Source organism: Globicephala melas, chromosome 21 (assembly GCF_963455315.2).
Source record: "Globicephala melas chromosome 21, mGloMel1.2, whole genome shotgun sequence".
NCBI classification, from domain to species: domain Eukaryota; kingdom Metazoa; phylum Chordata; class Mammalia; order Artiodactyla; family Delphinidae; genus Globicephala; species Globicephala melas.
Window position 1 is genome coordinate 29,950,943 of NC_083334.1, and position 23,316 is coordinate 29,974,258.

Sequence of the window (23,316 nt, forward strand, 5' to 3'; positions counted from 1 at the left end):
AATCAGAGGTGATGACGATCCCCATTCTTTTGCTAATTAGTGACTCTTCGACTTCATTTTCTGTGCCTCTAGTGTTTTTCTTACTGTGTCTCCAATCATGCTGTCAGGCCTGTGGCATCCATTCAGCCAGGGCAGGGGTTTTTATCATGGAGTCTGATAACCCCTAAGACAGTGGCCCCTGAGATACTTAGACTCTGGAATCCCAGGTCCCTGGGGATGCTCATGGATCAAGTGAGGCCCAGATACTTTTTTCTTTCTTTTTTTTTTTTTTTACAAATACCCCCAAGTAATTCCTATGATAGCAAGGAAGTTTGACAAACAAACTTCAAGGACAGACTTCAGAGGGCCAGTAATTACCCTTACCCCCTACTCAATATAAGCATAATTTTGTGAACACAAGACCATTTCTCAGGGGAGAAGGTATAGAGCTTTCCTTTCTTTAAAGGGTTTCTGGTGTAGAAAAGTTAAGAACCACTGAGTTGGGTTGCCTAGGGAGGAGTATAGCCAGTCTGGGGACTATTTCACTGTGATCCGTTATCTCGGGACACAGACTGCATCATCACATCATTTATCTTTCAGAACCAAGAAATTGAAGAACTGACGAAAATCTGTGACGAGCTGATTGCAAAGCTGGGAAAGACGGACTGAGTTTCCCCTGTTAGCTCAGCAGATCTGCATTTGGCTGCTTCTCTCGTGACCACGATTATCTTGCCTTATCCAGGAATAATTGCCCCTTTGCAGAGAAAAAAAAAAAACCACGGAACTTTACAAAAGCACATACCTACCGCTGCCTGTCCCGCTTTGCTGCCGACGCACCTACCCGGGAGGCGCCGCTGGAGGATTTACTGCGCAGCCGCTGAACGAGTGGCCTGACCGACCCGTCGGGCTCAGTGAGTCGGGCTCAGTGAGACAGGCTGCCCAGTCTGGGCGGGATTCTCTATCTTTGGTTTGTTTTAAAGTCATCTTTACTTTCCCCAGGTGCGTTCAGTGTATGATTTTATGGCTACTATTTGGGACCATATCCTGTCCACCACCTGTCTGGTTTTTTAAAAAATTTATTTCATCGTTTACATTTAATTTTCAATATTAGTGGTTTTATTTGAGGAGATGATTTGGCCTATTGTTACTTCCAGTTGAGTACCCATTTATACACACGTGCTCTCTCTCACACACACGCACGCATGCACGCACGCACGCACATTTATATATGCTGCTGGGTTTTGTTTTGGTTTTTGTCCCTGAAGCATAATCAAATAAGAACTTCTCTACAGAAGGGCATATTTCCATAAATGTAAAACCCTATTTTGAAACAGAGTCCTTTCTCAGAATGCCAACTTCAGAATTTGGGGGGTTGGGGAGGTGAAGCCCCCAGACTCCATGTCTGGCGTGACTCATAACCTCAGACTCAGGTGTCACATAAGGGAGACTGTTGGCTGTAGTGTCCTGTTGCCCCGTATTTCGATGCTCCTCAGCCTGGATGCAGGCGGCCCCTCTGGAGTTAGTCCTCAGGCCCAGGGCATCTACTTTGTGGGATCCCTCACAGCTGGGGTTTGGCAAGTCTGTCCTAGCCCCATCAGTCTCCTCCGCTTCCATTTGTTGCTCCAAGATGACATTTGCTCTCTATTTGGAATATGCAAAGGAAGTCTGCTTGTCAAAGGTTTAGATGATCTTATTTAATTAACCCCATTAGCAATCGTAAGGTGAAGCAAAAGTTGGATTTTTCCAAGTGTGATGCATTGTTCTTCAGACTTTTCTTCCCCAAAGGCAAAAAAAAAAAAAACCTTGCAAACTTAAAGATAGTAGAATTTTCAACCAAATGGGCAGGAAAAATCGTGCAAGCACTCCAAAACTCAGTGCGTTTTGAATATTTTTAAACCAAGGCCATTCGAAGACTGGAGGAGGGGAGTGCGGGGAGCAGATCCCACTCACAAAACCAAATTCCTCAGGCCGTTCCTGGCCTCCATTCAGAGTGGCGGGGCCCTTAACCCCCAACTGGAAATTTCCCGTGTGAGCCCCTCCCACTTGATAGGCGAAACCAAATCCACACAGGTGTTTTAAAGCACTCTCTTGTCTTAATCTGAACACCCTGAGCGTCTTCACGGTGATAACGCATTATCTCCAGTACACGTAAGTTTTCGTACTTTTCTTGTAAAACTACTGCATGACCCAACTTCAGCAATGAATTGTGCCTCGTGGAGACCCGCTCTAGCTCTTTCGAGATGACTTTTTCTTTAGCCGTGTACTGTTCACACGGTTGCAATCTTTAGCTCCAGGGAGGTCAGTAATGTCTTTTAAAGGCAGAAGTCCTGTTTAACCAATATGCATTTCTCACAATTGGTGCTTAGGCTGTATTTTAAAGCCTACCGTCTTAACATTTTGTACAAAAAAAACCAACAACAACAGAAATGATCTGTGTTTGGAGAAGTGATGTGACAATCATTTGGGCCCTGAAAGCAGTCACGGGTTTGACGTGAGTGCCCTGCTACAGCCCTGTCCCTGGAGGAGCACGTGTCTCCAGGCAGTGTGATTGCGGCCTCTTCCAATCCTCCATGACTAGAGAAACTCATTTTGCGTTTTGCAGAAAGAAACGTTGCTAAACCTTTTTGCTGCTGTGTTTTGGTGACATATCCATGTTTACCTGTTTCGTATTGCTCTGTTTGACGCATGAAAGGCTTAGTATAGGGGTCTCTGTTATAAACCTACAGTCCTCTCTTTTAGGCTTCTTGTGTATAAAAAGGAAAAGTAGCTGTGTGTTGAAACAGAGGTGACGACAGTCTTTCCCAAGCACACTGGTGAGAAGAGACCCCTTAAAACTAGACCCTAGGGAGCAAAGTTGCTGCACAAGGCAAACGAAAAGGTCCTTATTCAGTAATACTTGCTACTGGCCTCTCAGCTATGACCATTACAGGGAAATGGTCTTCCTTCTAATTGAACAGATGGATTTTCTCCAACAAGAAGAAACATGGAGCTTGTCCAGCTGGCAGATCAAGAGAATATACTGGGCAGAAAGAAGTATGTTTGTTTATTTTTTAAAAAACACAAGGGGGAGAAAGAAACTTGTAGTAATCTGGAGAGTAAGAATGTGGCCTAGAATTTTGCTTCAAAACATGGGCGGGGCCAAGTTACTCGTAAGCTAGACAGTAATACTCCCCGTGACAAACATGAAGGGAAAATGAGAGGAAGCCACTGGCCTGGACGGTGGTTTGGGAACACGAGTGGTCTTGTTGAGGCTCTGGATCCAGAGCCATATCCTGAGTTTTTCATTTTGCCAAAGTATAAATGGATAGTCTTTACCTAAAAGTGTTTTAATTGGAGGATCTATTGGAAGACAGACTGCACAGTTTGTCACTTGGTTGGCTAGTCATTTACAGTCAGACCTCCCCAAATTTACTTTATTTGGAGACACTCCTGGAAGCCAGCGACCTGCCCAGACCTTCTGCGAAACCATCCTGGAAACACCAAGAAGCCCAGTTTGCTTGCGTGGCTTCTAGCATCTTCAGACCTAGTCCAAATTAGGAAGTGTAGAAGCATGTGATGGTGAAAAACTCTGAGGACCTGGCAGCCTTCCAAGCTGATATGGAGTCCAAGGGAAGATTTACCTTTCGTTTTGGAGGATGGCTCAAGTTGAATCTTCTTTCCAGCCAGTTACCTTTTTTTTACCTGTCCCACACTTTCTGCAACTCTCACACAAATACTTAGATACTTTAGTACTGGGCCTTGGATTCTTACTGACTGATTATAATCCAGCAGAGTAAACTGCCCCAAATGTCCCTGGGCTGACTCAGTGCAGCCAGAGTGAAGCATTTTACTGAATGTTACTTTATGAAAGCATGTTACTTTCATTTTACTGAAAGGTAACAGAGGACTTGATGGCTCTAAAGCTCAAAATGGACTTGTGATGAGCAGGCAGTGGTGAGTCTGCGTGCACTAAATGGAAATGACTCAGCACGTCCTTTTTTAGTGGAGTAAAATCCCTAAAGCTCCCTTTTGTTTTCCTTTTGGTTTTTTGCTGCAGTTGGTAGCCATCTCATGAATTGTCCATGACCGGTGTCTCTCTTTGTAGTTTTGTGACCATGCAGGCTTGCTCTCGGACTTGGGTGGTTTCTTACTTTATCCTCTTGTTGGGAAGAGAGAAACTAGGTGTTTGAAGGATTAAATGATTCAAGCAAAGTGTTTTAGGGTAAAGATGTATATATTCTGAAGAATTTAAAAGATAGATTATTATTTGCTTATTAAAGAACAAATAACAGTCTGGGAATCCCAGAATGTCAAGCCAAAAGTCTATAGGGTCATCTTCTTCAAAGATTTTCATAAAGAATTATTTTAAGGAGACTTCTGTCTAAAAAGGTTTGACTGGCCTCCAGATTCCAGTGATTTGAAGAAAGCATCTTATCACTCAAACCTTGAGTCTCCCATGTAGTAAAGGCAAAGGAATGGTCATGATAGATTCTTCTGTCTAAGGATCTCCTCTGGAAGATTGTATGAACAACAATTTCCAGCAAAGACCCACCCCCTAGTGCCCAGAGCTAGCATTCTGGAGACTAAAGATTGCACTTTCCATAGTTTTTTCGTCCAAATGCAATCCCATTTCTGTGCCTCTTAGCATGCAGTTAGATTTGGACAAGCAAGATTCCTAAGGAATGACTTTATTAACTATAATATGGTTACAGCTACTGCATATATATATACACATATATATACACACTCTCGTTATAATTGTACTATGGAGATGTCGCGTGCAATGCTGGCCTGTGACGGTCCGTCTAGCGTCCTGACTCAGCCGGCGGAGACCAGGCCTGGTGCTGAGGTGTGGTCTGAACCTTCCCTGTATCCATTCATCACTTTAGAACCTTGAAGATGCCACTTTCTGTCCCTCTGCCTTTTAGCGGCATCTGAAATCTGCTCCACAGAGAATCTCCCAGTCACGTTGTTAACTGATGCTCTGTGAATAATTTTCAAGGGGACACATAAAAGTACGAGCTCCAAAACCAGCCCCCGACCCAGTGCAGGAAGGTCTGCAGATTTCACACGCTCAGCCTCAGGCTTGGTCCTTCCCACCCAGCGAGCCAGGATCCAGGCATTTCTTTGAAACCTCAGAGGTAGCAGCAACCTTTTCAGTGTCGCTTTTAGCAAGTGTGTGTTTGCCAATAGATACCCCTGTGTACTAACGTGCCAACAAGTAAATGTTAATTAATTGCACATCTGCTTCCACTGTGTCCCCACGGGTGCCACAAAGTGTGTGAGGAGCCTCGTCCAGAGGAATCTAACGCTGCATTGACTACTGCTATCAGGATTGTGTTGTGTGGAATAAATCATCTACATAAATTTTATATGCACAAGTAATTTCCCTTTTATATGTCAGGTAAATATTTGTAAAAGTTATACTCACACAAATGAAATTATTATAATGATTACTAATATATTTTTTCCATGTTTCATTGCCTGAATAAAAACTGTTTATCACTGTTAGATGTGGCTGTGTGGAGACATTTTTTTTCCTGGTTATAAGTCACAATCCCCAATTGTGAAAATTCATGACAGCCTCACTTTCATGGGCTCCATATTTCAGTCTAAAAATACAAAAGATGACATTTTCGCTACATTCATTTTGTGGGATTTTATGCATTTGGTTAGGTGTGTAATTGAAAACAAAACAAACTTCGGAATTCAGACCTTGCCACATAAATTTCCATGCCTTTGCATCTGTGCAAACAAAGTATTTAATTGGGTGCATCTTGGTTTTGCTTAACAGACTGCCTGTCTGCCTTGGCATATTTCAAGTCGTAAGAACCTCAGTCACCCCAAACTTTCCGACTCTTGAAGGACACATGATCAGCCAGAACTGTGTAAACATCGCAGCGCGGCCACAAAACATAGTTGACGTTTTATGTTTCTTCTAGGTTAATACCAGGAAAAATTTTTTCAGTACTAACCAGGCCAACTCTCCACTTAAGGGATAGGAGACTGGTCAGGAAATGTCATGCGTTTTATTACAGGAAAAGATAAATTAAGAGGCCAGTTAAGGCTCTATTTACAACTTAGGTGAGGATCCATTAAGGAAAATAAGAGCACTGTTAACTTTCTTACTGTTTCCTACATCGTAAGACATGGCAGCCTCTAAAGTTCTTAAAAAGGGTGTTTCCCGGGGCTTCCCTGGTGGCGCAGTGGTTGAGAGTCCGCCTGCCGTTGCGGGGGACACGGGTTCGTGCCCCGGTCCGGGAAGATCCCACATGATGCGGAGCAGCTGGGCCCGTGAGCCATGGCCACTGAGCCTGCACATCCGGAGCCTGTGCTCCGCAGAGGGAGAGGCCACAGCGGTGAGAGGCACGCATACCGCAAAAAAAAAAAAAAAAGTGTTTCCCACTAGTGAGCCCACTGAACTGCCTGGAGGGAATCCTGCAAAATGACCAAAGGAGGCGGCACAGCATTTAATAAATTAATAAATACATAATAAATGTAAATTAAGAGAAAATACAGCAGGAAATAGAGTGCATTGCACAAATGAAGGATAAGTATTGCTTCATGAAGTTTGTTTTGGATATAAGTGAATGTGAGCTAGGTGATGAAGAAAAATTAATTTCTTGCTGTGGCTAGTGGTCAAAGCAAGAAAAACTTGGTCTAGTCAACAGAAGTCACTTTGCAATGGAAGACACTGGGGCCCAGAGAGAGCAGTGGTGTGGCCAAGATCACAGAGCTCGAATATTAGTAACATTGTTGCCCTCACTCAAAATGGGCAACAGAATTAATTGCCTTTTAGTAGTCCTTTTGGAACTCTTCAAATCCAAGTTCTCCCAGGTTTGGATAGTATATTTATATCACTTTCTAAGTCTGTAGGCATTTAAGGACCAAAACCAAAGACCTTTTTTCTACATTGATTCATTCATTCATTTACCAAATACTGCATTTGCAGAGTTAAAGTGAACATACAAAAGTTTCTGAGGCTAGTTATATAAAGAGAAATGTTTTGAAGTTTCACTGAAACTTCATTTCAATATAAACAATATGCTAATTAAAACTATGCATGTGAACCCAGGTCTCTTTGATCTCAAATCCCACTCTTCTTAAGGCCAGTATGTGCTGGGCATACATTGGAAAATCGTCCTCAACAGGGCCAAGGATGAACAACTTTTTATTCACTAAATGAATTTTCATGCTCTTTTCTCATCTCAAGTGGGAATATTTAAGTGGATGTCAGAGAAGCCATTGCATAATCATGTCACCAAAGTTTAACAGTGTTAGGAACAGGAAACCTAGTCAAAGATGCATAATTTGTTACTGTACTGGAAAGGCACAGGAAGGGAAATCAAAGCTCCAGTTCTCATTTTTTCCATCCTTGTTTGCGGAACAAGCTTTGGCATGAAGGCTGAGATGCGGTTTCTAGTCCCAGCTTTTGTCAACTGCCTTGGACAGGCCTTTAACACCCTCATTTGGACTGAGGATGCTAGAAGGCCCTTTCCTGTGATTTAAGATTTCACAAGTCTGCCTAAAGTGCTAACTATAAGGCAACAGTCCCCGAGTTTTTCTTTCAAAATCATTCTGAAAACGCCTGTTGTGAGACATTCTGACAGTAGTGGACTTGCCACAAGATGGTGGGTCCACAGGACTTTTTGCTGTGTCCACTGTGGCTACAGCATTTAGAAAAGTGAACGCCAGCCCCCGTTACCCAGGAAGGGAAGAGGCCTGGGCCCAAGCCCTACACCCACATCCAAGTCCATGCTCTCATTTTCTCTGACGACTGCAGCTCTCTGGACCTCAGTCTTGTCCTCAGGATGGAGAAGCTGGGTTTATCCTGAGGCCTCTCCCAAGAAGTGAGAGTGTCATGTTCCTGGGCCCTTTCCAGATACTTGGACAGCAATACCGTAGACACGAATATCGCTTCCACAAGACTTAAGGCAAGCTGTTAAAAGAGATAGCTTGTGTGCAAGGGAGAAGCGGGTCGGGGGGAATGCCAGCTCCTGGAGTAGAAGGGGAAGTTGCTTCTAAAAGGGAGGGTTTGGGGGCTTCCCTAGTGGCACAGTGGTTAAGAATTGACCGCCAATGCAGGGGACACGGGTTAGATCCCTGGTCCGGGAAGATCCCACATGCTGTAGAGCAACTACGCCCGTGTGCCACAACTACTGAGCCTGCGCTCTAGAGCCCGTGTGCCGCAACTACTGAAGCCCGTGTGCCTAGAGCCCATGCTCCATAACAAGAGGAGCCACGGCAGTGAGAAGCCTGTGCGCTGCAACGAAGACCCAACGCAGCCAAAAATAAATAATAAGTAAAATAATTCAAAAATAAATAAGTAAATTTTTTAAAAAATAAAGGAGGGTTTGTCTCATGATCACTGATCATTTCTATTGATAGAAATCGTCAGACTTCTTTAATCAGCTTCAGGTGTCTCCATAGTGGCTGTCAGGAATAGGGACGACTTCTGTAAGGGGAAAGAAACGCAATGAGAATTTTCTGCAAGAAAGCACCAGAACAGATAAGGTTAAAATTTATAGTTGAGTTTCTTGTCTTGCGGCAACTAGGTATACTCGTGGGTGTAACAGAGATAAAGTTAATCTTTTATTCCTGTGAGCCTGGTTTTTGTCTCTGGGACTCGGGCCCCCAGGACCTTTGTTCTTTAGCTTCCAAAGCCTGTCTTGCCCAAGGCCGTTCCCTGGTCCTTTTCCAAAATGGCTGTGCTCTTGTCCTCCTGTCTCAATTACAGCTGCTGTACCCACCACTCAACGTTTCCCCACTAATGTGCCCGCAGACCCTGTAGCTCAGTTGCGCGCCCCATGAAGCTGGCCACCCGGCATTGCCTGCGTGCCTGAGAATAAGCTGACAAAACATGTCGAAGTCTTAAGATGTGTGAACTCATAATCACAGATATTCCGGAATTCCCTGGATGTCCAGTGGGACTCTATGCTTCCACTGCAGGGGGCACTGGTTTGATCGCTGGTTGGGGAACTGAGATCCTGCATGCTGTGCAGCATGGCCAAAAAAATAAAAAATTTAAAAAAGCAAATATTCAAACATAAGACACTCTGTGGATTCAAAAAGGCATTTTTGTTCTAGGCACCAAAAATGACAGCACAATGAGTGACTCTGATGCATTCAGGCATAATCACAACATTTTACTAAAATCTTTGAGTCCAGACAGAGCAGTCCAGACCTCGTGGTGATGTGCCTTCTACTGCACTGAAAAACTGGCACTGAAAGTTTGTCTCTTCTGAAATCCTGATTTTTTTCCTGACAAATTTTTTTTTCTTTCTCCCTTTCAATTGATCTTTGTAACATCAACAATTTTTGGCAAAAATAAGATGTCTAAATTACAGTTTTGGGAATTCCCTGCCAGTCCAGTCGTTAAGACTCTGTGCTCTCACTGCTGTGGGCCCAGTTTCAATCCCTGGTCAGGGAACTAAGATCCCACAAGCCTCGAGGTGGGGCAAAACAAAAAAGAAGGAAAGAAAATAATAAAATAAAATATGGTTTTATTTCCTGCATCAGTTTCCAGTGCAAATGTGTGTGAATGGTCACTGGGGGGCCCCAATCCCACAGGCTTACAGTCAGCCTTTTGGACCATGGTTTTCAAACTGCAGGTCAAAACCCACTTTAGGGGGCTTCCCTGGTGGTGCAGTGGTTGAGAGTCCGCCTGCCAATGCAGGGGACACGGGTTCGTGCCCCGGTCCGGGAAGATCCCACATGCCGCGGGGCGGCTGCGCCCGGGAGCCATGGCCGCTGAGCCTGCGCTCCGCAACGGGAGAGGCCACAACAGTGAGAGGCCCGTGTACCGCAAAAAAAAAAAACACACACAAAAAAACCCCCACTTTAGAGGATGTGGATGCGAAGAGAACAGAAAAGAGCATTTGTAAGAGTAAATAGTAAAGGAAAGTATTGTTTTGTGGAACTTTCATTTCACTTACATGCCTATGTGTATACCGGGTTGCAATTTTAAATGTATTAGGTTGGGGGCCTGAAAAGTGCCCCCAGAAAATGTTTTTTAAGTTTGAAAGCCACTAACTTTAGGTTATGGGGACAAGAGGGGTTGCTGAATCAGTAGAGGGTTTTATGGGAGGAAAAAATAACTTCCGTTTGCAGTATCCATCTTTTTTATAGTATTATAGAGTTCCAACATTTAGTAACCGGCAGCCACAGTTTATTAACTTAAAGAAACGAAAACGTCAGCACATGAAGCTGCATTCAGGAAATAGGACATAATAAACATTCCTTTCTAATGCTCAGTTGAGAGGGAAAGAAAAAAAGAGGAAGTCAGCGGGGGAGCATATGAAGAATAAAATCCTCTGAACCTAAAACTGCTCTAAAAAATAAAATGTTTTCAAAAATAAATAAAAGCGTAAGTCTTCTTTCCTTCCCCAAACTCTTCCCTTCTGTGGCAGCAGAGGGCGAGCTACTTGGGTTCACAAGCCCCATTTCTGTTTTGTGACAGCTGCTTAAAAAAACGAACCTGACTTACATCTGAAAAAATGAAGCCTTCTCTGTTAGAAGCAAGAATTCTCCTTGATTGTACTTAACTCTCTTTGCACCGTTCAGTTCTAAATGATGAATGTTTGTATCTGCAGCCACCAAGATCTCATGAAAACCTTCACTAGATGGGGGCGATTTTCTATGGCCACATATGCCATTCTTCAGCTCAGTAACCACAAGCCGTTCATCCTCGTGTATGAGGTAAGTGACTAAGTCCCCAGGTGACCTCGAATTTGCAGAAGGGTGATAAAAGTTTGAAGTTGAATCCGAGCGTTTGAATCAAGGACATAAACGTAAGTAGAAAACAGGAAGGTTCACCACAAGGTCACTCGGGTAGAAATCAGAGAATTCCAGAGGTCTGGGAAAATAATCAGTCAGTCGGAATATTTGTTGAAATAACCACAGGCTTCTCTAAACATTTTAAACTTATTTTGGAATAATTGCAGATGTACAGGAAAGTGGCAAGTCAGCACTCCCCCCCCACCCCTTTTACAAGCATCATTGTACGTGTGTGGTAAGTTGCACAAAGGGAAAAGAAAGGACCGTGAGCTCCTCACCCCATCTTAGAAACAAGCATCACTGTGGTTAACACTAAGCAGTGGTATCATGGGTGATCTCTTTCCCAGTAAGATGTAGCACTCTAAATTCCTTTTTTTTTTTGGCGGTATGCGGGCCTCTCACTGTTGTGGCCTCTCCTGTTGCGGAGCACAGGCTCTGGACGTGCAGGCTCAGCGGCCATGGCTCACGGGCCCAGCCACTCCGCGGCATGTGGGATCTTCCCGGACCGGGGCACGAACCTGTGTCCCCTGCATCGGCAGGCGGACTCTCAACCACTGCGCCACCAGGGAAACCCATCACTCTAAATTCTTTAAAGCTGCAAATAGATATGTGATCATTCATCTTAGATGAAAGAAAGGCCCCCTTCCTTTCCCTGCCTGCATCTTCTATGCAAAGAGCCAGAGTCAAGTGGAAGAAGAGGGCTTGGCTGAAGGCCTGGCCTGACAACGGGGCTCTGGACAGTCACTGTGATGCGTGGACCTCCTTCCTCACCAGAACTTGGGACTTGCTCTATCACTCTCTGCTCTTTTAAAAACCGTATAGGTCTTTAGCCATCCTATCATTTTCTTTTATTTTTTAAAAATAAATTTATTTATTTATTTATTTTTGGCCACACAGACTTTCTCTAGTTGCAGCGACCGGGGGCTACTCTTCATTGCGGTGCGCGGGCTTCTCATTGCAGTGGCTTCTCTTGTTGCGGAGCCGGGCTCTAGGCACGTGGGCTTCAGTAGTTGTGGCACACGGGCTTCAGTAGTTGTGACTCGCTGGCTCTAGAGCGCAGGCTCAGTAGTTGTGGCGCACGGGCTTTGTTGCTCTGTGGCACGTGGGATCTTCCCGGACCAGGGTGCGAACCCCTGTCCCCTCATTGGCAGACGAATTCTTAGCGACTGTGCCACCGCCACCAGGGAAGCCCTATTCTATCATTTTTAATGTGTCTTTACAGAGGAAGACAAATATCATGTGATATCACTTATATGTGGAATCTAAAAATATGATACAAATGAACTTATTTACAAAACAGAAACAGGCTCACAGACATAGAAAACAAACTTATGGCTACTAAAGGGGAAGGGGGGAGGGATAAATTGGGAATTTGGGATTAACATATACACACTACTGTATAAAATTAACATCATATACACACTACTGTATATAAAGGACCTACTGTAAAGTACAGGGAAGTATATTCAATATCTTGTAGTAACCTATAATGGAAAAGAATCTGAAAAAGGATACACACACACACACACACACACATATATAAAACTGAATCGGGCTTCCCTGATGGCTGCAGTGGTTGAGAGTCCGCCTGCCGATGCAGGGGACACGGGTTCGTGCCCCGGTCTGGGAAGATCCCACATGCCGCGGAGCGGCAGGGCCCGTGAGCCATGGCCGCTGAGCCTGCGCGTCCGAAGCCTGTGCTCCGCAACGGGATAGGCCACAACAGTGAGAGGCCTGCGTACCACAAAAAACAACCAACCAAAAAAACCTGGATCACTTTGCTGTACACCTGAAACACTGTAAATCAACTATACTTCAGTTTTTAATTTTTTTTAAATTTACTTTTAAACAATAAATTTAAAATTTAAGAACGTTTTAATTAATTAATTTTAAAATTAATTAATTAAAAAAATAAATGTATCTTTAAAACGAGCTCTCTTCCAATTTCTGTTCAGTCTTCCTTCGTATTCCAGAGAGATTCCTGACATAGCTGTTCTCCTAATGCATTTGGTCATAGCCCTGCATTGAGAAATGCTGCTCTTTATGGGATTCCTATTTGAAAGTTCACCCTCCACATTAACAACTGTCTGAGCCCTGAATGAAATCAGAGGCACAAGAAAAGAAATAGAATTATGAACCCTAAGCAAAAATACAGCCGTACCTTTGTGCGGGTAACTTCGGTAAATGTGTTCAGGAGGAGAGGGTTCACTGGGCTGGGGGCAAATGCCTTTGCTGGTCTGGGAGACAGTACACGGGGGCATTGGGGGTGCACACCAGGAGGGCAAGCCAGCAGCATCTGGAGGCTGCAGCTGGAGCCTATTCAGTTTCGTAGGTGGATCCAATTCTGGGCCTCTGTGTTTTTGGATACTGTTATGCCAGTTTCCTAACTCTGGAAAATTCCTAAATCTGGTCTATGAACTTGACCAGTGTTGATATAATATAGTCCGACAAGTTCTAGCTTGCCTGGAGGAGGTATTTGTAATATGATTCAGGTCACGTTTTCTGATCAGCATAGGCTATTTAGACTTACTTATTATTCCATTTTGTCCTGAAAAGGATTTTAAGGCAGACTATAAAATCGTGAGTGTCACTGAAGATTTCAGTTAAGAATGACTATAGGGGACTTCCCCGGTGGCGCAGTGGCTAAGAATCCGCCTGCCAATGCAGGGGACATGGGTTCAACCCCTGGTCCAGGAAGATCCCACATGCCGCGGAGCAACTAAGTCCGTGCACCACAACTACTGAGCCTATGCTCTAGAGCCTATGAGCCACAACTACTGAAGCCCGTGCACCTAGAGCCCGTGCTCCACAACAAGAGAAGCCACCGCGATAAGAAGCCTGCGCACCGCAACGAAGAGTAGCCCCTGCTCGCCACAACTAGAGAAAGCCGATGTGCAGCAATGAAGACCCAATGCAGCCAAAAATAAATAAATAAATTTATTTATTAAAAAAAAGAATGATTATGACACAGACGTGGCTGATGCATTTGGGACCAGTCCCTCCCACTCCACCCACAGGACAGCCCTGGCCAGGCCCATCATCCTCCTGTCAAACTACTGATTGAATCTTTCTGAAGCAATTCAGCAGGTTGCTCTCCTAAAATATCTCCCTTTGCCTACTTAATTCCACAAACATTTGAACATCTATTCCACAAGAAGTACTAGATTAAAGGTTATATGAAGAAGACAAAATTCTTGCTCTTAATGGACCCAGCATCCAATTCAAGGGTCAGCAAATCATGGCCTGGGGCCAAATCCGGCCTACTGCCTGTTTTTGTATGGCCCTCAAGCTAAGAATGGTTTTTACATGTTTAAATGGTTGGAAAAAATCAAAAGATGATTAATATTTCATGTCGTGTGAAAATTATATTAAACTCAAATTTCAGTGTCGGTAGTTTCCCTGTAACTCCACCCCCATTCATTTATGTAATGTCGGTGCTGCTTCCCCACCAGCACAGCTGAGTTAAGTGGTTGGACAGAAACCTTTTGACTGGCAAAGTCTACATTACTAACCATCTAGTCCTTTACGAAAAAAATTTGCCAAACTCTGTTACACTATTCAACTAATCTATTGACTGCCTACCATGTTCCTTCTTGGCTTTTGGTTTTACTGTTCTCCGTGTTGCAGTTCCTATCCTAATGGACCTTACACTGTAGAGGCAGATGGACATTAACAATTATATCACAGGGTACTGAGTACTGTGGCCTAATAATTAAAATAATCACTAATGCTTAGTGCTTCCGACGTGCCAAGCACTACTCTGAGGATCGTGTACCTATTAACCCACTTCATCTTCACAATAACCCTATGAAGTGTTAAGACAATTTTTAGTAAAGCCGCCCCAGAGGCAGCTTCATTTTTTTTTCTAACACATTAAAAACTATTCAGTTTTGTTAATTAACGTATGTTAAGTACACACATAGTCTAAATAAAACCTTTCAGAATCCACTGTATGATCCTTAATCAAAATACAGATTACAAGCATTCAAAAACATTATTGTTGGGCTTCCCTGGTGGCGCAGTGGTTGAGAGTCCGCCTGCCGCTGCAGGGGACACGGGTTCGTGCCCCGGTCCGGGAAGATCCCACATGCCGTGGAGCGGCTGGGCCCGTGAGCCATGGCCGCTGAGCCTGCGCGTCCGGAGCCTGTGCTCCGCAATGGAAGAGGCCACAGCAGTGAGAGGCCCGCGTACCACAAAAAAACAAACACACAAAAAACACATTATTGTTTTTCTGATTTAAGGATCTGAGAATCGTGATTTCTATGGTTTACAAAACTGAGGCTAATCGTTTAGTAAACGGTTACCTATACTTTTCTTGGATAACTATGACTTTTGTACAGATATATTAAATGAACACATATCAAAGAATGTATTAAACTTATTAATTAATGAGGGAACCAGTAAAATGTTACAAGTGATTCCAAGGAGAACTCAAAGAGCCTAGACTTAGAGAGAACATAAGGATTTCTGAAATAAAATTAGGAATAGTTGCAAAATAGCTGTAGCCTCAAGGCAATAATCAATTGCATTCTATCTGACACAGACACACTTCTAGGGACAGGGATGATTTTCATCACCATCAGTTTTCTACAATTTACAGAGTTGAAAGGAACTGGAAGGTGAAAGACGCAAATAACAGAGGTGAGGGAGCTGACCTGAGCACTCATGGAACTTTTTTCTGTCTATCTCTCTCTTTCACAATCTTTTTCTGACAGAAGTTAGTACTACAGTGTGTCCATAAAATATATTTTTTATAGATTGAAGATGCCTTGATGGCATCATATATATTTACTTATGTTTCCAGACTTTATGGATTATTATTATCCCCCTTTTATAGATGAGGAATCTAGAGAAAGTTATCCTGCCCAAGGACCCACGCTAGCACGTGGCAGAATCAGGGTTAGAATCTAGACAGGCTGGCGCAGCGTCTGTGCTCCACACGTGTCAAGAACGATGCTGGTCTGCACCACCTACTCCCTCAGGCAGATCACCTGGGATCTGCACAGTCCCCACAGGGCACTTCCTTCTCTCCCACTGAAGAGACGACTTTATGCCTGGCTTAGTTATCACCTGGGGTTCTCCCTGACACTGCACGATACTATGGTCAGGATTGACTTGAATCTCTGTTCCCTGGTTTGTGGAAAGTCCAGCGTCCTCCCCAGATCACCGAGAATTGTACAGAAGTTTCCCTTCTTATGGTGAGCTTGGATCCAGCTTTCTTCCTCCAATGAATTCTGTTTTGTTTGTTTGTTTTAATTGAAGTACAGCTGGTTTACAATGTTGTGTTAATTACTGCTGTACAGCAAAGTAATTCAGTTTTACATATATATACATTCTTTTTTTTAATATTCTTTTCCATTATGGTTTATCATAGTATATTGAATATAGTTCTCTGTGCCATATAGTAGGACCTTGTTGTTTATCCATTCTATGTATAAAAGCTTACATCTGCTAATCCCAACCTCCCACTCCATCCCTCCCCCAACCCCCTCCCCCTTGGAAACCACCAGTCCTTCCTCCAGCGATTTCTTATTTTCACTCTGAATCTAATAGCTGTTTCTATGTCTCTATACTTGCATTGACTCAAATATGTACCTTAACATCTTTTTTTGTTGGGGGGCCGCACTGCACAGCATGTAGGATCTTAATTCCCTGACCAGGAATCAAGCCCATGTCCCCTGCAGTGGAAGCGCAGAGTCTTAAGCACTGGACCGCCAGGGAAGTCCCCCTTAGCATCTTTTAAAAGAAATCTTCACCAAAGTAGTAATAGTAATATAATAATAATGTTATAGAAATCCCGTGGCTGTAGAACAAGTTAACATCACAGGAATGCAATAGCTTGAATTTGAATATTAGACATGCCCGGTAATATCTAGTACCTATTGAGTGCTTATGTGCTAGAGACTACCTATGTATTTATATACACGGTAAACCCCTCCATAGGAAACGCATGGAATCCAAAATTTTCAGTCCCCCAAAATTCAGGATTGGTTAATGAAATGACTGGGGCGAGCTAGCGCCACCTGCTGGCCAGGTGTTCCAGCGGTCCATCTGTGCCCTCTGATTCTATCCTACAGTTGGGTACCATTCACTCAGTCGTGACTGATCACTCTGGCTTAACCTGTCGATGGGGTCAATAACCCATCCTGGGGTTAGCTGGCCCTCCAGCATGGTAGCAGCAACTTCTGAATCTTCCTAGTTAGATGGTGCCAGGGAGATGGGCAGGGAGAACACAGGGGATGAAAGTGTCTTTCTGTCTTCTGAGATTGTGTCGCCCCTGCCCCCAGAGAAAATAAGAACCTGAGCGCTGCACAACGTGGATGTACTTAACACTACTGAACTGTACACTTAAAAATGTTTAAAATAGTAAATTTTATGTTACATATATTTTACCACAATTAAAAAAAAGAAACTTAGCCCAACCCTGGTTGAGAATGGGAGTTGGGCAGAGGATGGACACTAAGTACCAATTCTCTTATATCTAAATTTGCTTTATTACAAAGTGCATCATGGTGGGTTTCATAGACGGGAGCCTCGGTGACCTAACTCTGGACTCCCCACTTACAGCCACATTGCACAGACCACACTACCATTCCACCTCTTGCTTTACCTATTTCCAACAACAATAACAAACTAAAAAAATATATTTCTTCCTCTTTACTCCGCCCAACTATTCAATAATTCCTCCACTGGATCTGTCTTTTCAGGCTCTGTCCCATCTTTTAAAACCTAAATATTGGGCTTCCCTGGTGGCACAGTGGTTAAGAATCTGCCTGCCAACGCAAGGGACACGGGTTCGAGCCCTGGTCCGGGAAGATCCCACATGCCGTGGAACAACTAAGCCCGTGTGCCACAACTGCTGAGCCTGCACTCTAGAGCCCACGAGCCACAACTACTGAGCCCATGTGCCACAACTACCGAAGCCCGCGCGCCTAGAGCCTGTGCTCTGCAAGAGAAGCCACCGCAGTGAGAAGCCTGTGCACCCCAACGAAGAGTAGCCCCCGCTCACCACAACTAGAGAAAGTCCACGTGCAGCAACGAAGACCCAACGCAGCCAAAAATAAATAAGTAAATTTATTAAAAAAAAACAAATCTTAAATGTCCCTTCAAAGTATTTTCCTAAACAAAAACAACTGCCTCCTTCAGAGGGATTCTTGCAGAGGACTTTAAAAAATATTCTCCGTATTGAAAGATGACCTCGAATCCACTCTGATCTGTATTTTCAAAGCGATCACTTTCAAACTTGAGTGCTCTAAGTATTAATCAGAAATAAATTACTTACGATATTATGCTCCCACCTCCCACCCCTGCTCTAGTGGTTGAGAAGGACTGTTTTTAATTTTCTAATTCTGCACATGTGTTAGATTACAAATCTTTCCTGAGGTTCAGGAGTACTGTTTACGAGTTGTCTCCTCACAACCGGAGCTCCTGACGAATGCCTGTTGGATGCAGCCAACTAAAGAGACTTCTCTCCTGAGCCTCCTTCCTGGGACTTGGGATGGCAGAGCTTCTCTGGGATTGGCCAAGTGTCTTCTCTTTCTCTGTCCTCCATGGCACTGGTTTATGACCCTTGGCCGAAAACATTGGCCAAGTTGTGATTTGATAGGAAACAAAACCCAGGAGGAGCCATGATTCAGCCCCCACTGCCCCAAACTTAGAACAGAATGCTTTGTTTCCTAAACCTCCAAACTTATCTGGTCAGCCTTCTTGCCTCTTTTTTTTTCTTTTCTTTTCTTTGCAAAAGTGAGACCCAGAAGGGTTACAGCTGCTATTGAACCTCAAGGGACCACCTCAGTTAATTCCTCAGATTAGTACCTCTGGTTTTAATGGTGCAGAAAAGATCCAAGCTCAGAAAATCAAAGAAGAAAATTGGCCTGGTGAGTCCACATCCACTGGACTTCAAAACCCACAGCCTTGCAAGGGGAGTGTTGAAGTCAGACCTGGGCTGAACAGTTTGAGATGCCAGAGAGGCAAAGGAGGAAAATGACTAAGCAAAAGCTACTCATCATGGAACTTAATGATCAAAGACATCTCACTTTCTGCTGATCAGAAAACATCATAGCCAGAGCGCAGGATCCTTAGAGATGATCTAGTCCCATTTCCTTACTTTGCAGATGTGAGACGTGGGTAGCAAGGGGACCTGTCCAAGGCCACGTGGTAATTCTGTGGCAATGATAGGACCATTAGCAATGATAGGTATTCTTTCCACCCAACCAGCTTACCTTTCCTAACGTATAGAAGAAAAATAAAAGAGGTCACTAAGTTTTAAAGACAAGTTGCTTGGTTGTTTTTTGTTTGTTTAATTGAAATATAGTTGATTTACAGTATTGTGTTAGTTGAGGAGAAGTGTCTTATTTTGATGAATATATTGTAGTCTACATGAATGGCGCCCACTGGAGTTGTGACCAGTCCCTGGGGCTATTCATGGTACCCTGATAAAGGGATGTGTTTTAAAACTGAGAGATAGAGTCTGTATAAGGAAAATTGCACCAGATTAGACAAAGCATTCAACAGTGATGTTGGAAGAAAAGACAGGAGGAGAGGTTACTCTTGTGGGCCTGTTACAAAGAATGATCACATTTGTGGCTGAAGAAGAGGATGTAATTTGCCTGCCTTTCTGGTTGTGACTGCAAGGCTCCCGTCAGTCTCATAATTAGAAAGCTGCTCCCCCTTTGCTTAGTGCTGGAGCTAGTCCTCCGACCTCACGCTAAGCCTGTCTTGTGGGTCCTGAGGTCCCTTCTCAGGGCAGCCCTGGCCTCCGCTGGCCACACCTGCATGCACAGTGATGGTTCCCCTTTTTTGACCTGGGCTGGCTTCACTCATCCTAGTGGGTGCAGCTTTGGCTGCGGCCCAGGGGAGGTGACCCTGAGAAATGGAAATTCCAGAAAGTTGGGGAAATAGTTTCATAAACAGTAGAATTAGTTTGAATTTGAGAAATGGGGAAGTGGGTGAGTGAGAGCGAGTTGAACTGCGGGTAGTAAAGGGAACAGAAGAGGAATCAGTCTGACTGGCCGCTTGAAAGAAGCTGCCTCAAGATGTGAAAATAATTTGCAGGGGAATGTTTACACAAAAACTAATCTAAAGAAAAAACAACTTACACAACAAAATGGAAATGTCACTTGTTCCCAGAGGGAATGAGCTCAGAAGTTAAAAGGAGGGGGAGCCTCTCCAACAGTTAAATGTATCTTTTTAAAGGCTCCTTTGGGTTTAAATTGGTTCCAGGGAGAACACAGACTCTCATCCCGGGGGAGGTATCTCTGCAGATGCTAAGAGGAGCTGAGAAGCTCTGGGTTCCAAACCCGGGTGGCTGGTGCAAAGGGCAGAGAGGTCAGCCAGAAATATTCTGTCAATGGTGGTTTCAGCCGATAAATTCAGCCAGATTTTGAGATCAAACATTTGGAGCTTAAGAAACTCCCTCCGGGGCTGCTTTTGTTTATCATACTTTCCTGGCCACTGGAGTTCACAGAGAGTGATATCAGAGAGAGAACTTACAAAGTAGGTCCAAGTTTGCAAAGGCACAATCTTAGGAATGGAAAACAGCTATGGGGTCGGTTTCAAAGGGTCACACATAAACCAGAGCGGGCATTCTTACTAAGCGCTGCCTGAACAGTGAGGGAAGTTGAAAATACAGCTGCCCCAATGCAGACAACTAGCTGGGCACCAGAGGAGAGACAGGAACCATGCCTCCTAGTCTGGTTCTTTCATTATAAACTTCATCCTATGGTATAGAAGTCAGCCTCGTAAGTATAAAAGTGCTTCCAAAATGAAGTTGATTCATGTACTAAGTGCAGAAAGAGACAACTGATGTCCTCAGACACTACACAGAATCCAGACCTGGAAGCAACTTGTCACCATCTAAGGCCGTCAAATCAAAAGGGAATCAGGAAGACACTGTCCCCCAACCCAAGAGAAGGGGAGCTTGATCCCCAGGAGGCGTGAACTAAGGGCCTGGGGAGGCCTTTCTTACCGGTGCTGTAATTTCAGGAGGCTCCAACTTCCCCTTTTGCAAAACCTCCGACTTCCTCCCCACTCTACAGGCCAGGGCCTAAAGTTCTACCTCTAGAGCTTCACTTGTTTGCTTCTGAACCCACCTTTGTCGCTGTGCTTTAGGTAGACAAAGGCTGGAGGAATTAATTTTACTGCAGGTGACTTGAAGGGAGTACGGGTAATTCCACCCTCCCCTCTCTCTAGGTCTCTCCTCAGCTTTACCTGGGAATGCACTCCCCTCCCCACCTCCCCCTTCTTTTGTTGTTTTTCTTCCCCTCCATTGTTCTGTATCAAAAAGTATCCAAAGTAATCACTGAGATCAGTGTGTGGTCTGCTACCCGCTGAGTCTTCAACGATTTCCATTCACTCAACAAATCTTCCCCAAGCGCCTTCTTCAATCCAGGTGGTGTGCGGGAAGTATTAGGAACTCAAAGGCCAGTCCTGGTCGCTCCATAGCCTGGGGGTTGGGGGCCAGACACAGAGTCAAGTACTAAGGACAACTTGTAATGAGGACCCTGTGCCCAGGGGAGGGGGGCTAGGCAGGAGGCTTGCTCTGCTTGGAGATCTAGCAGGGGACAGCCCTGCGGGTAGGATGCAGGGAAAGGGCACCAGAAAGTTCACTCTGGGAGTTTGGAGTTAGCAGATGTAAGCTTTTATGTAGAGAATGGGTAAACAACAAGGTCCTACTGTGTAGCCCAGAGAACTACATTCAATATCCTATGATAAACCATAATGGAAAAGAATATTAAAAAAAAAGGATGTATAAATATGTATAACTGAACCATTTTGCTGTACAGCAGTAATTATTATTAATTTTTTAAATAAATGATTTCGGTTTTTTTTTAATCTTTTTTGGCCACACCACGTGACATGTGGGATCCTAGTTCCCCGACCAGGGATCGAACCTGCACCCCCTGCATTGGAAGTCCCAACCACTGGACCACCAGGGGAGTCCCTGTATAGCAGTAATTAACACAACATTGTAAATCAGGAAGAGAAAAACAAATATCGTATATTAACGTATATATGTGGAATCTAGAAAAATGGTACAGATGGACCTATTTGCAGGGCAGGAATAGAAACGCAGACACGGAGAAAGGACTTGTGGACACAGCGGGGGAGGGGGAGGGTCGGGTGAATTGGGAGATTAGGTTTGACATAAATATACTGCCATGTGTAAAATAGATGGCTAGTGGGAACCTGCTGTATAGCACAGGGGGCTCAGCTTGGTGCTCTGTGATGACCTAGATGGGTGGGATGGGGGATGGGAAGGAGGTCCAAGAAGGAGGGGATATAGGTATACATACAGCTGATTCACTTCACTGTACAGCAGAAGCTAACAGAACATTGTAAAGCAATTATACTCCAATAAAAATAAATAAATAAAATAATAATAATAATTAAAGGAAGTTCACTCTGAACCAGGGGAAGCTTGTGCAGAGGAACGGGGTGAGAGAGGTCATTTCTGGGGACCATGGTAGTCGGGGAGTGGCAGGATCCCACATTGAATGCAAAGGCAAGGGTCAAATCATGAAGCGTTTGCCAACCAGGCTAAGGCATCCCACAGTCTGGGCTTTAAGCTGGAAGGAATGGGAAGCCACTGAAGGTTTTTAAGCAGGAGACAGAGGTAACCAGATTTCTGATTGAGAGAGTCAACTGGGCTGGGGTGAGGAGAATAGACTGGGGAGAGGTGAGCCTGCAGGCAAATTAGATTGGGATCCCCAAGTGGGTTCTTGGCAACCTTTGTCCTGCTTTGGCAAGTTCTAAATTCTAGAGAAAGTGGTCCCTGTGCAGAGATGAGCAATGATCCCTCAGAGAAGGATTCTACTGAGGCCTCTCCACAGACAGCTGTGGCCCATTTCCTAAGACTCTTCTTCAATCCTCAAGTTCCAGGTAAGAGAACCTGAGACATTTCTAACACACCCGTACAGCAGTGGTTCCCAGAGTGTGGTCCCTAGACCAGCAGCAGCCACCATGAGAACTCTAGAAAAGCATGTTCTTGAGCCCCACCCCCTACCTACTGATCGGAAACACAAACCTGGGCTTCCCTGGTGGCACAGTGGTTAAGAATCCGCCTGCCAATTCAGGGGACACGGGTTCGATCCCTGGTCCGGGAAGATCCCACATGCCGCGGAGCAACTCAGCCCGTGCGCCACAACAGCTGAGCCTGTGTCCTAGAGCCCGCGAGCCACAACTACCGAGCCTGCGTGCTGTAACTACTGAAGCCCACGCACCTAGAGCCCGTGGTCCGCAACAAGAGAAGCCCGCAATGAGAAGCTGGCGCATCCCAACTAAGAGTAGCCCCTGCTCGCTGCAACTAGAGAAAACCCGCGCGCAGCAAGGAAGAATCAAAGCAGCCAACCCACAGCGGCAACCAGTTAAAAAAAAAAAAAAGAAAGAAACACAAGCCTCAGCGGTGGCTCTGATGCAAGACTAACGTTTGAGGACCACCCCCCTGCGGTATCACACACGAGAAGGGGCTACAGGAGAAAACTGAACACAGGCTCAGAAGATTCTTTTTTTTTTTTTTTTTTAAGACAGAGAAAAGCGTCTACTAAGCAGGGTAGAAGCTCCCAGACATGGAACTATTATCAT

At 44.5% G+C, this 23,316-nt stretch overlaps 1 protein-coding gene across 13 annotated transcripts in view; it reads left to right on the forward strand.

Annotated features, from left to right (window-relative positions):
• TACC1 (transforming acidic coiled-coil containing protein 1) overlaps positions 1 to 5,469 on the forward strand; it is a 112,574-nt gene extending 107,105 nt beyond the window's left edge. For all 13 annotated transcript variants that reach the window (XM_060291714.2, XM_060291712.2, XM_030833626.3 and 10 more), the window contains one exon: positions 580 to 5,469. In XM_060291714.2, the coding sequence (XP_060147697.1) occupies positions 580 to 648 (69 nt within the window). In that variant the 3' untranslated portion in view covers positions 649 to 5,469. The remainder of the gene's footprint in view (positions 1 to 579) is intronic.
• The last annotated feature ends 17,847 nt before the right edge of the window (positions 5,470 to 23,316 follow it).